At 60.0% G+C, this 12,958-nt stretch overlaps 1 protein-coding gene across 3 annotated transcripts in view; it reads right to left on the minus strand.

The window, feature by feature from the left end:
- Positions 1–12,958, minus strand: part of HSPG2 (heparan sulfate proteoglycan 2) — a 92,872-nt gene that overhangs the window by 14,424 nt on the left and 65,490 nt on the right. For all 3 annotated transcript variants that reach the window (XM_055001985.1, XM_055001986.1, XM_055001984.1), the window contains 16 exons: positions 10,901–11,030; positions 10,632–10,783; positions 9,797–9,935; positions 9,474–9,625; positions 8,081–8,219; positions 6,193–6,344; positions 5,725–5,863; positions 4,942–5,093; positions 4,546–4,684; positions 4,247–4,398; positions 3,895–4,033; positions 3,677–3,817; positions 3,122–3,256; positions 2,181–2,362; positions 584–776; positions 269–451 (listed from right to left, as the gene is read on the minus strand). In XM_055001985.1, coding sequence (XP_054857960.1) covers positions 269–451; positions 584–776; positions 2,181–2,362; positions 3,122–3,256; positions 3,677–3,817; positions 3,895–4,033; positions 4,247–4,398; positions 4,546–4,684; positions 4,942–5,093; positions 5,725–5,863; positions 6,193–6,344; positions 8,081–8,219; positions 9,474–9,625; positions 9,797–9,935; positions 10,632–10,783; positions 10,901–11,030 — 2,419 coding nt within the window. The remainder of the gene's footprint in view (positions 1–268; positions 452–583; positions 777–2,180; positions 2,363–3,121; positions 3,257–3,676; positions 3,818–3,894; positions 4,034–4,246; positions 4,399–4,545; positions 4,685–4,941; positions 5,094–5,724; positions 5,864–6,192; positions 6,345–8,080; positions 8,220–9,473; positions 9,626–9,796; positions 9,936–10,631; positions 10,784–10,900; positions 11,031–12,958) is intronic.

Consider the following 12,958-nt stretch of genomic DNA (forward strand, 5'->3'; position numbering starts at 1 on the left):
GCTGAGTGGGGCGGGTGCATCGACAGCCGGGCTGGGGAGAAGGCCCCACCCACCACTCCCATGTGCTCAACCTGCGGCAAGGGGCGCGAGGCTTGCGGGGGGCTCTCTGGCCTTTTGTGGCCTAGAACCTGCAGAGCACCCCTGCAGCCTCACTGCGCCCGTCCCTTTCCATCCCCACTCGTGCACAGCCACTCCTGGGCCCTTCACTGCCTCTCCTCCTCCCCAGCCGCCGCCACTGAGAGGGCAACGCTTGCCCCTCCCCACTTACATTCCACATCCAGCACGACAAAGGCCTCCGTGAAGCCGGCTGCGTTGCTGGCGTTGCAAATGTACTGCCCGGAATCCTGCTGAGCCACCCGGGGGATGATGAGGACGGTGTCGTTCACCACCTGATGCTGCCAGGGCAGGGGAGCCCTCAGCTTGGACCACTGGATGGTGGGAACAGGATCCCCTGGAAGAAAGAGGACACGAGGAGTGGGCAGCCAGACGCCCAACACAAGGCCCAGACCAAGAACCCAGGCGGACACTTCTGCGTCGCGTGACTCCCTCCCCCCCCCCACTCCACACACACCCACACACACACCTGTGGCAGAGCAGTGGAGCCTGGCTGTCTGTCCAGCGACCACCGTCAACGTTGGGCTCACGCTGACCTCAGGTGCCCCCGGTTTCCCATGGACACTCTCCACGCTCACGTCAACCTGTGCCTCTGCCATCCCCAGGGCGTTCTGGGCCAGGCACACGTAAGTCCCAGCATCCTCAAGCTTTGCAAAGGAGATCTGCAGGAGACGGAGAACAGGGGGGACATGGGGGGGGGGAGGGGAGTTGCAGGAAGCCAGGCCCAGGTGTCAGGTACACACCCTGGGAAGGGAGGGTGGTGGCGCTTAAGTGGGCCTGGAAGCACGCGGCAGCGGGGTGGGCAGGACTGACCTCTGCTGCGGGGGGGGGGGGCAATATGCCCGTCCTGTTACAGGCTGCAAGTGAAGGACGCGACGGGCCCAAGCTAGAGGCAGAAGGCGCTGGACGCAGCTCCCTTGCTGAAGTCCGGCTGACACAAGTCTGGTCAGTGTCTGGACAGGGGACCTCCCCCACCCCCACCCCCACCCCCACCCCCTATGCCCTGGTGGGAGGACAGCGGGAGATCCATGCGTGGAGAAATGCCCTCCGCCCCAGAGATCGCATTTCCATTCCAGGAACTGGGGCTGCACTCTGTCCATGTACTGAAGCTATGAGCTGGCAGGGAAGAAAAGTTGCTGGGGATGAGCCATCAGACCCCCCCCCCCCCCGCAAGCACTCCAGGGCTCAGAGATGCAAACGGCCTTGGCCAGAGTGAGGCACAAGGTTTGCCGCTGCACGGATGGTCACACCTCAAAGACCAAGACTGGGAAAGCCACAAGGATCGATGGTATTTCTTCCTCTCGGGGTCAGGAGGATCAGGGCTGACCCCAGGGTAGAGCGGGGACACCCAAAGGGGAATTATAAATTCCCAGGGGACAAGGAAGACGCTCCCTTCTCTTCGTTTCAGGCGTGGACGGTTTACAACGAAGGTTTCACGGGGGTGCAGGAGTGCAGTGCTGGTGCGTTCCCTGAGCCAAGGGGGGAAAGCAGTTTCCTCTCTCAAGCATTTCCAGGTTTCGCCGGGTGCTAGAGGCCTTAATCCAGCCCAGGGGCACATCGCGTCTATGCGCGTTTGTTTCTTGCCTTTCCTTCCAAGGAGCCCAGAGTGGTGTGTGGGATTCTCCCTCAGCTACGTTATCCTCACAACCACCCTCAGAAGCCCAAGGTCAGCCAGGGAGTTTCAAGGCCGAGTAGGGGGCTGATCCCAGGCGCCCCCCCCCCTCCCGCAAGTCCTGGTCTGACACTCTTAACCACGGTGCGGCACCGGCTGTCACGTGGTCTGCATGGCCAGGGAAGGGGGTGGATGCTGGCCGGCAGCAGCACTGCGTAAGCTGGTAAAGCAGGGAAGGGCCTGCGCTCCGAAGAGTCTTCCCCTTGGGAGTGCCAGAGCGGCAGCCCAGGCCAGGGGCGGGACGCAGCGGGTGGAGGCGGGGCGATTCCGGGCAACGGGGCTGGCGCTCTGGCTCTGAAGCGGTGGCCTAGGGCTCCTTGGGCCACCAACCCCAAAATGGCTCATGGCGTCTGCCACCCCCCCCCCCCACAAGCATCGTGTCTCTCTGACCCACCTTCAAAACGGACCGGCTCTCCACAGGCTCCTGTTTCTGATTCTCCAGCTTTTGCCGGACGCCCAGCTTGCTCCAGCGCACCAGCGGGCGGGGCTCCCCGGCTCCCTGGCAGTCTAGGCTGATGGACTTGTCCACCTTCAGCTGGATCGGGCCCTTCGGCACCACTGAGACTGTAGGTGGCCCTGGGGGAGAGGGGAGGGCAGGTTACTGACATCCGTGCAGCGCCCTCAACGTGCACGGCACTGTACGGAGCAATGGCTAGACGTTTCTTTAGATTTTGAATGCTGGTAGCACGATCTCTGTACCCCCCATAAGCCCATTCAGTCAAGTAAGAGGAGGGGGCTGCGAGGCATCCCTCCCTCCCCAGAGACCCCCGGTCCAGTCCCCACAAGAGCTAGTAAGAGCAACGTGGGAGGTGACGACACAGAGCGGAGCCTTTAAAGGCAACGTCATACAGAATGCTACTCCTTAGGAGGCGATATTCTTTAAGACAAGATGGTGGCAGTGGAAATACCTGGGGGAAACAGCTTACACAGGAGTAAGGAAGAGTGAGGCCTTGCTGGGACAGCCATGGAATTTCCAAGCTCCCACAACAGGGTCAGAAATGGGGGCTTGTGAGACAGTTCCCCTGCGCTGTGCTAAAAGCTTCATGGAAAACATGGATGTTGAGAGGGGATTGGAAGGGAGTGAGGGGGAGGAGGGGGAGGAGGAGGGAGGCTTCAGTGGCCATGGAGGGAACGCAGAATCCCGAGTGGCTACGACAGGGAGCAGAGCGGTTGCCGGCAACGGCCCCCGGGACTCTGCTCGGGGCCCCGTGACCCCTTGGCCTGTGCCCACACGGTTCGGTCGCCTTTCCGGGCTTGGGCAGGCCCCTTTAGTCTAGCAGGGCTGCTGCTCCTGCCCTGCTTGCTGCAACTACAGCAGCCCCCTCCCACACTCACCTTGCACCATCAGGTTGACCACGCTGTGGGCGATTCCAAAGCGGTTGGAGGCCACGCAGCGGTACGTCCCCTGGTTTGGGGGGCCTGCGTTAGTGATGGCGACCACAGAGCCGTTCGGGCTGATCTTCACATTATCTGCGTTGTGGGGCAGGAGGAGGCGTCAGATGGCGCTTGGGCTCACGCCCCAAACCTCAGAGCAGTCTTTGGTACAAGGCCTGGGCCCCAGGAGCTGTGGCTGGACCACTCAAGGATACCTGGAGTGATTCAGTGGTGCGACACACCCGGACCACTGCCTGGCCTGGCCAGGACTCCATCTGAGCCAGACCTCGGGCTTGGCCGACGGAAGTGGCCGCTGGGCAGGCTTTGCCCATCAGAGAGTAACTGCAAGCAGCCTCCCCAGGCCTGGTATTAAGGAGCGTCTCCAGGGCACAGAGCGGGACCCTCCAAGCTGGCACCGCTGCTCATTTTAGAAATTACGCACCATGATCACACCCCACGTTCGCTTTCTGGTCCCCTGCACCTCCACACCAAGACGGTCTGGGAGAGACTCCCTACCTTGCCGCTGGTGATTGGGCAGCTTCCAGGTGATCTCAATGGGCTGAGCACCTTCGTGGATCCGGCACTTGAAGGCGACGTCCTCCCCTTTGCGCACTGCAGTGCTGTGCGGCTCAATGGAAATGATGGGGCTCTGAAGACCTGCTGAGACAGAGCCACGGTGAGGTCACGGGCGCTGGCCACCCTGCCGCCACCCCCGCAGGACCCTTGGGACATACGGGAGGCAGCGCTGGTGCTGGCTGGCACGGAGACCACGAAGGAAGCCTCTCGTGGGATGGCCACGCCACGCTCACGGCACACGTATTCGCCGGAGTCAGCTGGGCTGAGATGGACCAGCCTCAGGTGGGAATTGGAGACCTGCAGGCAGAAGAGAGGGAGAGGCTCAGGGCCAGGTGAGGCAGTCGCACGGTCCGGACTCCTCCGCGTCCCGCTCCTCTGCCTGAGCGTTCCCAGGCCACAGGAGCAGCAACGGCTCCCTACTCCTCCCTTGCCCCACAAGGCTCCTGGCTCACTGGCATGAAGGAGAATGCCGCCGCCCATTCCCAGCTGCACTAGAGACGACCTTCACACCTGGTGACTGGCAGGCAGTGCCTCCCCTCGGCGATACCATGTGAACGTGGCTTGTGGCTGGCCTGGAGCAATGCAGGTCAGATCCAAGGTCTGTCCTTCAACAACGGAGGGCGATGAAGGTTTGATCCCCAGAGGGGGGGCGGCGGCTGGAGCTGCAAAGGGGAAGCAAGAGGTCAGCCGCCAGGCCCCACTAGCAAATGCGCTCCGACTGGCCAGCACCCAAGAGGCCAGCACCAGAGCCACCGGAACGGGGAGAGGGGATCAGGCCAGTGCGCCAGCGCCTCTTCCCCAGGACTCACGATGGGCGGGGCCGTCACGGTCTTGGATGGTGACCACCAGAACAGCCTCCTGGGTGACAGCAGGGCTGCTGACGCGGCAGACGTACTCTCCGGAATTGGCAGAGGAGACCTGTGGGATGCGCAGGCGGGTGCCCACGACCTGCCCAAGAGGGAGGGGTAAGATTCTTACCTGTGTGTCTGAGGCGGGAGAGGAGGCGGCCTCATCTCCCCCTGCCTGGCCTCTGCACCCTCAGGGGTCACAGGAATTGCTGCAACCCTGCCCCCCCCTTCTGCAGCCAGAGGATCCAAACCCCCAAGCCACGGCACAGGTGGCTCTCCTAGTGCCTGAGAGGGTGAAGGGACGTTGCCCAGAAGAGCCCTGCCCAGAGGTGGGGAGGTCTGGCAACCTCTCCATACCTGGTGGTTGGCTGGGAGGGCACCCCCCCTCTTGAACCACGTGACTTTGGGCTGCGCCTGTCCGGCAACAAGGCAGTTCAGCTCCAAGGTCTGTCCCTCCATGAGAGATGAGGACGAAGATTCGATCTTCACTGGTGGGACAACGCCAGAAGCTGCCAGAGGCAAACAAGGCAGAAGATGTGCTGTTGACAGGCGGTGAGGAAGCCCCTGCTGCACGTCCCCATCCCACCCTTGCTCAGCATCCACGTACTCCCTTCACCCCCAAAACTCTCTCTCCATTGCACTCCCTGCACTTTGGCTGCGGGGAGCTAAGCGCCAGCCCCTTTCTTCACTGTCAGAGCTCAAGCCAAAGAGACGTGAAATAATGATACAGCATGGAGATTCCTGAGCATGCACAGAGTGCTTTTGTCTCAACAATGAATCATCTCTGTGGACAAATGCCTTCCACCCTAAAGATAATCATAATGACTCGTAATTGTGCTTCTACACGGCTTTTCTAGACAGACCAGTGCCCCGCTTGGAGAGGTAAACAAAGTCATGTTGATTCTTATCCCCACAATACAGCTGGGGAGCTGGGCTGAGAGGTGGGGCTGACCCAAGGCCAGATGCTGAGCTCACTGCAGGAATGGGATTCGAACCAGCAGAGTGCTGAATAGCAACCCAACCACTTAACCACTACTCTACAGCAGCTCTCATCTCATCGATGTTTCAATGCTTGGGGCAGCACTCTGTCTATGTACTGAAGCCCAGCTGGCAAAGAAAGAAAGCCCGATGCACACGTACGGTAAGTAGAAGCGGCACTGCTGGGGATGGAAAGGATGACGGAGGCCTCGAGGGGGCTGGTGCCGTCATTCACATAGCAAACATACTCTCCCGAGTCGGTTACTGAGGCCTGCAGGATCCTTAGGCGTGATCCAAGGATCTGATCAGAGAGAAAATGGGGAGGGTGGGCAGACCAGTCCCCGCCCCCCCCCCCCCAGCAAGCCTGGAGTGAGTGGAGCTCTGGTGCAACCCTTCACAGGAAATGCCTTCCTCCCCCAGGCCCTTTCCCTGCCCAGTTCAATTGGCTTTCTTCAAATTTGACCGTCTTTCTGGCCATTCTATGGAGCAAAGGAGGAGCTGCCCGTCCAGTCTGGCTTGCAGGCCCTCCCACGTCCCTAGTTTGGAAGGATGCCACTAACCTTCCTCCTCTCACCCTGGACCTCTTAAAGGCCGCGCCAAAGGCCTTTCTCCTCCCACGGCCTTCCTCACCTGGCTGTTGACTGGCAGGGCGCCGCCTCGCTTGTACCACATGACCTGGGGTTGCGACTGACCCGCCACCAAGCAGTTTAGATCCACAGTCTGGCCCTCAACCACAGAGGAGGACGAGGTCTCGATCCGTATTGGGGGGGTGACACCCACAGCTGGAAAAGCCAGAGGAAAGGGGGGTGGGCATGGGTGCCAATGTACGGAAGGAAGTCCCCCCCCCACCCTCTTTCCCCCACGGGATGATGGGGCTTTTGCGCACTTTCTGGCTTTCCCCCAACTTCTTGGTGATCCCACCTAAACCTGCTTTCCTATATTGGTTTCAGAAAGATCTCGGTCATGCTGGGAGGGATGCCGTGTGGACAAAGCCTTTCAGATCGTTCCAGCCCACGCTGGCGCTGTCTCCTCCTGCTCCGCTTCCCCTCCCTCCCCCCAGGCACTGTCAGAGAGCTTTCCCAATCTTTTAAAAAGATAACGAAAAAGACTGACGGGAGGTTCCCAGGTGGGGTCAGGCCCGAGCGGTTCCCCCACTGCTGGTGTGGCTGCTGTCAGAGCAAGCAGTGGCGCCCATGGGGCCTCCTCTGCAGGGCAGGTTCCCCCAGGGTTTCCGTGCCCCAGTTCCTTAGCAGAGGCTATCCCCCTCTCCCAGATGGCGTTGCCAGGGGCCAAAGCGGGGGGCTGGGGCGGCAGGGAGGAAGCAGGGCACCCACTCCCCCATTCAGTAAAAATCTCCTCCAAATGGGCGATTTCTACGGAGCTGAGTTCCAGTGTGCCCCACGGCTCCCCCTTCATGCTAGAAAATTACCGCCCCCCCATGATTCCCCCCACAGCAGGTGGGGGTGAGGGGGTGGCAGGCCTATTCCTGGGCCATTGCGACTGTTTCGGTTTTTCAAACTGGCAACTGAAGAGTGTTACGTCGCTGTAACACTTCAACCGTGTGTGTGTGTGTTCCAGATTGCCTACTCAGACGGGCAGCTGCTCTCTTGGGTCCCAGGCAGAGGCCTTTCTTCCCCCTCACCTCCTGCCTGGTCCTTTGCACTGAAGATGCCGGGGATTGAACCTGGGACCTTCTGCATGCCGAGCAGAGGCTCTTCCATTGAGCCACGGCCCCTCTCTGATCACTCAGCTTTCACTGTAAAAAGTAAGTCTCCAGCCCCTTGTGTTGCAAAGATATGCTTTTCCCCTTATACCTCCACAAAGAAAGGAGCCAGGCACCTCCTTTTTAAAAAAATACAGGCTGGGAATTCAGAGAACCTGTTTCACATATTGTTAAAATGTTATACTGATATAGCAACATTCAGTTGCTGATTACAAACAAAAAGCCTTCCCTCTCCGCTGCAGAGGAGGGAAATGGCTGCCATGGGGACAGAATCAAGGGAATGTCATGTGGGAGGGAAAATCCTCACCTCGCTACCCACAAAGCAGCTGCCCGGGCTTTTCTCTGCTCTTTCCAAAAACTCCGCAGCAAAGCGGGTTTGAAAAAGACTGGGGGGAAGCTGGGGGCAACTCAGGAGGAGCACGTGCCCTGGGATGCTGTGCGGACACATGGAAAAAACCTGCTTCCAGCCAGACTGAACCCGGGGTGGACAATCCGTGTGGAAGCCCTTGTAGCAGGCCGGAAGAAACAGGGTTGTGGGAAGGGACGTGTGGGGAGACCCGCTCTGTGGAAGCGTCACTGCCACCACTGAACCAAATTAGCAGCAGCCCCAACAAAGGAGCCTCCAGTTCCTATGAAGAAGAGCCCTGAAGAGAGAGAGGCCAGGCAGGTGTCCGGCCAGGAATCACGCCATCAGCGTCCAACTGTCCCTCCCCAACCTAATGACCAGTGGCCATCGCCCCTCCACCTGGAGCCCTTTCACCGGGTGCTGCTTCAGAGGCGAGAGCCACGACTTACAGTAGGAGGCCCCTGGGCCACCCTGGATGGTGACGATGAGGGAGGCCTCGTGAACAGCTGTGCCGTTGCTGACGCGGCAGACGTACTCCCCGGAATCAGCTGCCGAGGCCTGGGGGATGCGCAGGAGAGAGCCGGAGACCTGGGGGGGGGGGAGAGGCAAACGGAGTGAGCTGCAGCAGGGCCTGGGGCGCCCGTGTGTGTGTGTGGCGGGGGGGGGGGGGGAGGGCGCTGATTCATCCCCAGCTCAGCTCCTGGAGCACAAACCACCTGGATGCTGGGAGAGCAGGAAGAGGCCCACAGCGATGCCCCTGAATATTCTGCTAGGAATCTCATGGCTGAGCCACACCTTCGAAACTTTGTGGAGACGTTTTCTGGAATTTCCCCGTTGGAAGCTCAATTCTCAGGCATGAGCAGGCCCAGCTGGGACTGGAACTGTGGCAAACGCGAAGAGGCCCCAACCTGTCCCCTTGCACTGCCTCCCCAGTCTGGAGTGGCCTGGGGGCAGCTGCTCTTTGCCCCACTGGGGTAGCTTCTGCAGCCGTCAGCACATGCCAGGCCCCCCAGTGGGACAAGCAGCAGCTTCCCAGGCAGCGCCGCAGCAGTGGCAGGCAGGGCGCAGGCTTCCCCTCAACGCAGGCCAGGGCAAGCCTGGAATGAAGATCCCAAGTGGAACTCGAGGCCCCTGTCAGACACAAAGACCTCCTGGGAGCCACATGGACTTTGTCATGTGTGAATCAGTCCTCATTATACAGGAGTACTTTGTGCATCTCTTTGCACCAGAGGAGTCACTCTGGAGGCAGCAAAGTGGAGCTGTGCACATTGAGAGCACACTTGCGATTCATAAAAGGAGCAGAGGTGCACTAGAGATTCAAGGGACCAGGGATCCCGACTGGGGTCAAGTGGTCTCAGCAGGACACAGGAGATCTGAGCCCTGGAAGTCCTGCTTGCCCTGTTCCAAACAAAGGAGGGACTGAGAGAGGCATCTGAAAACCAGTAACACTCCAGATCCTGGGCCGAGGGCAGGCTCTGCCAAATTCTGCTCAAAATTCTGTATGCAAAGAACCACCCCATTGCAAGGAAGGACACTTTAATTTTGCCGAGTGTTTGACTAGCCCTCATGCCAAAGCCTGTCATTCGTATACACATTTACAGGCAACTGAGAGAGCAGCTACCCCAAGACAGGCAGGAGGGCCGGGGCAGGACTTTAGTCTGACGCCCCTCCTCTCTCCATCAGGCTGCCCAGCAGCTCTCAGCAAAACACGCCATGCGACATGGGTGTCTCCGAGAGGGAAGGAGTCGCTTTTGCAGAGAAGGTGCCCCTTTGCACGCCACACCACACCCCCAGATCAGGGCAGAGGCTTGGCCCCGCCCCAGGCACCCACTGGCCCCCTACCTGGTGGCTGGAGGGGAGTTGCCCTCCTCGCTTGTACCATGTAACTCTGGCCTGTGTGGGGCCTGCCACAATACACGTCAGGTCCAGCGTGTGTCCCTCAGCCGGAGAGGTGGAAGACGACTCAATTCGCACCGGAGGAGTCACACCAGGGGCTGCAAGAGCCAGAAGACAAGAGTTGGCGGCATAAGGACCTCTGAAGAGGCTGAGGGGGGACCCTGGTGTCCGGCATCTGCTTCCCACAGTGGCCCGCCAGCAGGAGACTAAGGCAATGGCTCTCCCCACGGGGGCGGAGGGCAGGCCTGCCCTGGGATGCTCAGACTTACGGAAGGAGTCGGTGCTGCCCTGCTGGATGCGGACGAAGACAGACGCCTCCTGGGTGGCAGAGCCATAGCTGATGCGGCAAACGTACTCGCCAGAATCCGCTGGGGAGACTTGTATTAGCCGCAGGCGGGATCCAACAGCCTGGAAGGGAGCAGTGAAAAGGTAGAGGGAGAAAAGAGAGCGGCCAGAGCCAGAGAACAGGGTGCGCCCCCAAAGCCCCACCGAAGCTGGCTAAAGAAGACTGAGTGACACTCAGGATGCCCCCGGTTGGAAACTTCCCTCCACGCTGAACACAACAGGTGCCCCTAGACATGACACGCTCTTGGCCTCAGCCTTCCATCTGCAATATGGTGATAAGAGTAGTGGCCTACACTACAGGGCTAGTGTGAGAGGAGGGCAACCAAAAGGACTAGGGAGTTGGAGCTGTGGCAAACCTCTGAAACCGAGTGCTAGGAGGGGTCAGCATCCGGGAAGGCCTCAGCCTCTCTGCCCTGTTTGTGGGTCCTGCGTGGCAACTATTTGGCCACCACGGGAAACAGGAGGCGGGACTGGATGGCCCAGTTCCCTGAGCCAGCAGGGCTCTTCTGGGCTCTTACACCTGCGAGTGCTCAGTCCTGTAACTGCTGCTGTCCTCTGCCAGGACCCCCCAGCCTGGCCTTCCTTCTGTTAGCTCCAAGAGAGAAGCCCAAACTCGCTCGTCGTGCAACTTAAATACAACATGGAATACACTTGATGACGCCTGGAGCACCTGAGCGAGCCCCGGAGGCCCGCCCAGCAGCGGACCCATTTCCACAGGGGCAGCGTGTTCTGGGAAAGCCCCGGGTTTGGCTACCACACCTGGTGGTTGGCTGGCAGGGATCCGCCACGCTTGTACCACATCACCGTGACCGGCTCCTGGTGAGCCGCAGTACAGTCCAGCTCCAGCGTTTGTCCTTGGGTTGCCTGAGGGGAGGAAGCCTCGATCTTCATGGAGGGAGCGATGCCTAAGGCTGGAGGCGCCAGAGCAAGAGAGCAGCGTAAGGAGCGGGCAACCCGGAGACGGCCCCAGGCCCAGCCCAGCCCACCACCACCTCCGGGCTCTGAGGCCCGAGGGCCCCCGTACTCACTGGAAGAGGAGCCGACCCTGCCGACGATGACGGAGGCTTCTCTGACCACCGAATCCAGGTTGACGTGGCAAACGTACTCCCCAGCGTCAGTGGGAGAGGCCTGGGGGATGCGCAGGTGGGAGCCAGAGACCTGGCCGGGGGGGGGGGGGCAGAAGTGAAATCAGCCATGGCAGGAAGGGCTGCTTCCACAAGAGCCCTGCTGCAGAGTGTAACGAAATGGGTTCTCCAGGGGTGAAATGAGAGCCAGTTGCTGTTAATCTGTCTTTGAAGAAAGGGGAGGAAATGTTTCCCCTGAGGTCTGATGGGCTGTGGGGCCAGGGAGGGGCCTGCAGGAGTCTTGGTGTGGGACGCCCTTCTTCCTGGACTACAACTCCCAGCTGCCCCGGGCCAAGAAAGGGCGGGGAAAAATAAGGGGTGGGGCCTGAATGGAGGGACTCAGCCGATCCTGAGGGGAAAAAGGTCAGTTAGGCTCCTTCTTGGTTGAGGAAGGAGAGGCTCCTGCTGCTGGGTGAGACCCGGGTGCCTGGGCCCTAAGTGTGGAGGGCCTGGGAGGCAGCAGAGAGGGAATAAAGAGTTAGGCTCCTTCTTGGTTGAAGAGGGAGAGGCTCCTGCTGCTGGTTGAGACCCGGGTGCCTAGGCCCTAAATATGGAGGGCCGGGGAGGCAGCAGAAAGGAAATAAAGAGTTAGGCTCCTTCTTGGTTGAAGAGGGAGAGGCTCCTGCTGCTGGGTGAGACCCGGGTGCCTGGGCCCTAAGTGTGGAGGGCCTGGGAGGCAGCAGAAAGGAAATAAAGAGTTAGGCTCCTTCTTGGTTGAAGAGGGAGAGGCTCCTGCTGCTGGGTGAGACCCGGGTGCCTGGGCCCTAAGTGTGGAGGACCGGGGAGGCAGCAGAAAGGAAATAAAGAGTTAGGCTCCTTCTTGGTTGAAGAGGGAGAGGCTCCTGCTGCTGGGTGAGACCCGGGTGCCTGGGCCCTAAGTGTGGAGGGCCTGGGAGGCAGCAGAAAGGAAATAAAGAGTTAGGCTCCTTCTTGGTTGAAGAGGGAGAGGCTCCTGCTGCTGGTTGAGACCCGGGTGCCTGGGCCCTAAGTGTGGAGGACCGGGGAGGCAGCAGAAAGGAAATAAAGAGTTAGGCTCCTTCTTGGTTGAAGAGGGAGAGGCTCCTGCTGCTGGGTGAGACCCGGGTGCCTAGGCCCTAAATGTGGAGGGCCGGGGAGGCAGCAGAAAGGAAATAAAAAGTTAGGCTCCTTCTTGGTTGAAGAGGGAGAGGCTCCTGCTGCTGGGTGAGACCCGGGTGCCTAGGCCCTAAGTGTGGAGGGCCTGGGAGGCAGCAGAAAGGAAATAAAAAGTTAGGCTCCTTCTTGGTTGAAGAGGGAGAGGCTCCTGCTGCTGGGTGAGACCCGGGTGCCTAGGCCCTAAGTGTGGAGGGCCTGGGAGGCAGCAGAAAGGAAATAAAAAGTTAGGCTCCTTCTTGGTTGAAGAGGGAGAGGCTCCTGCTGCTGGGTGAGACCCGGGTGCCTAGGCCCTAAGTGTGGAGGGCCTGGGAGGCAGCAGAAAGGAAATAAAAAGTTAGGCTCCTTCTTGGTTGAAGGAGGAGAGGCTCCTGCTGCTGGGTGAGACCCGGGTGCCTAGGCCCTAAGTGTGGAGGGCCGGGGAGGCAGCAGAAAGGAAATAAAGAGTTAGGCTCCTTCTTGGTTGAAGAGGGAGAGGCTCCTGCTGCTGGTTGAGACCCGGGTGCCTGGGCCCTAAGTGTGGAGGACCGGGGAGGCAGCAGAAAGGAAATAAAGAGTTAGGCTCCTTCTTGGTTGAAGAGGGAGAGGCTCCTGCTGCTGGGTGAGACCCGGGTGCCTAGGCCCTAAATGTGGAGGGCCGGGGAGGCAGCAGAAAGGAAATAAAAAGTTAGGCTCCTTCTTGGTTGAAGAGGGAGAGGCTCCTGCTGCTGGGTGAGACCCGGGTGCCTAGGCCCTAAGTGTGGAGGGCCTGGGAGGCAGCAGAAAGGAAATAAAAAGTTAGGCTCCTTCTTGGTTGAAGAGGGAGAGGCTCCTGCTGCTGGGTGAGACCCG

This window comes from Eublepharis macularius, chromosome 17 (assembly GCF_028583425.1).
Source record: "Eublepharis macularius isolate TG4126 chromosome 17, MPM_Emac_v1.0, whole genome shotgun sequence".
Classification (NCBI taxonomy): Eukaryota; Metazoa; Chordata; class Lepidosauria; order Squamata; family Eublepharidae; genus Eublepharis; species Eublepharis macularius.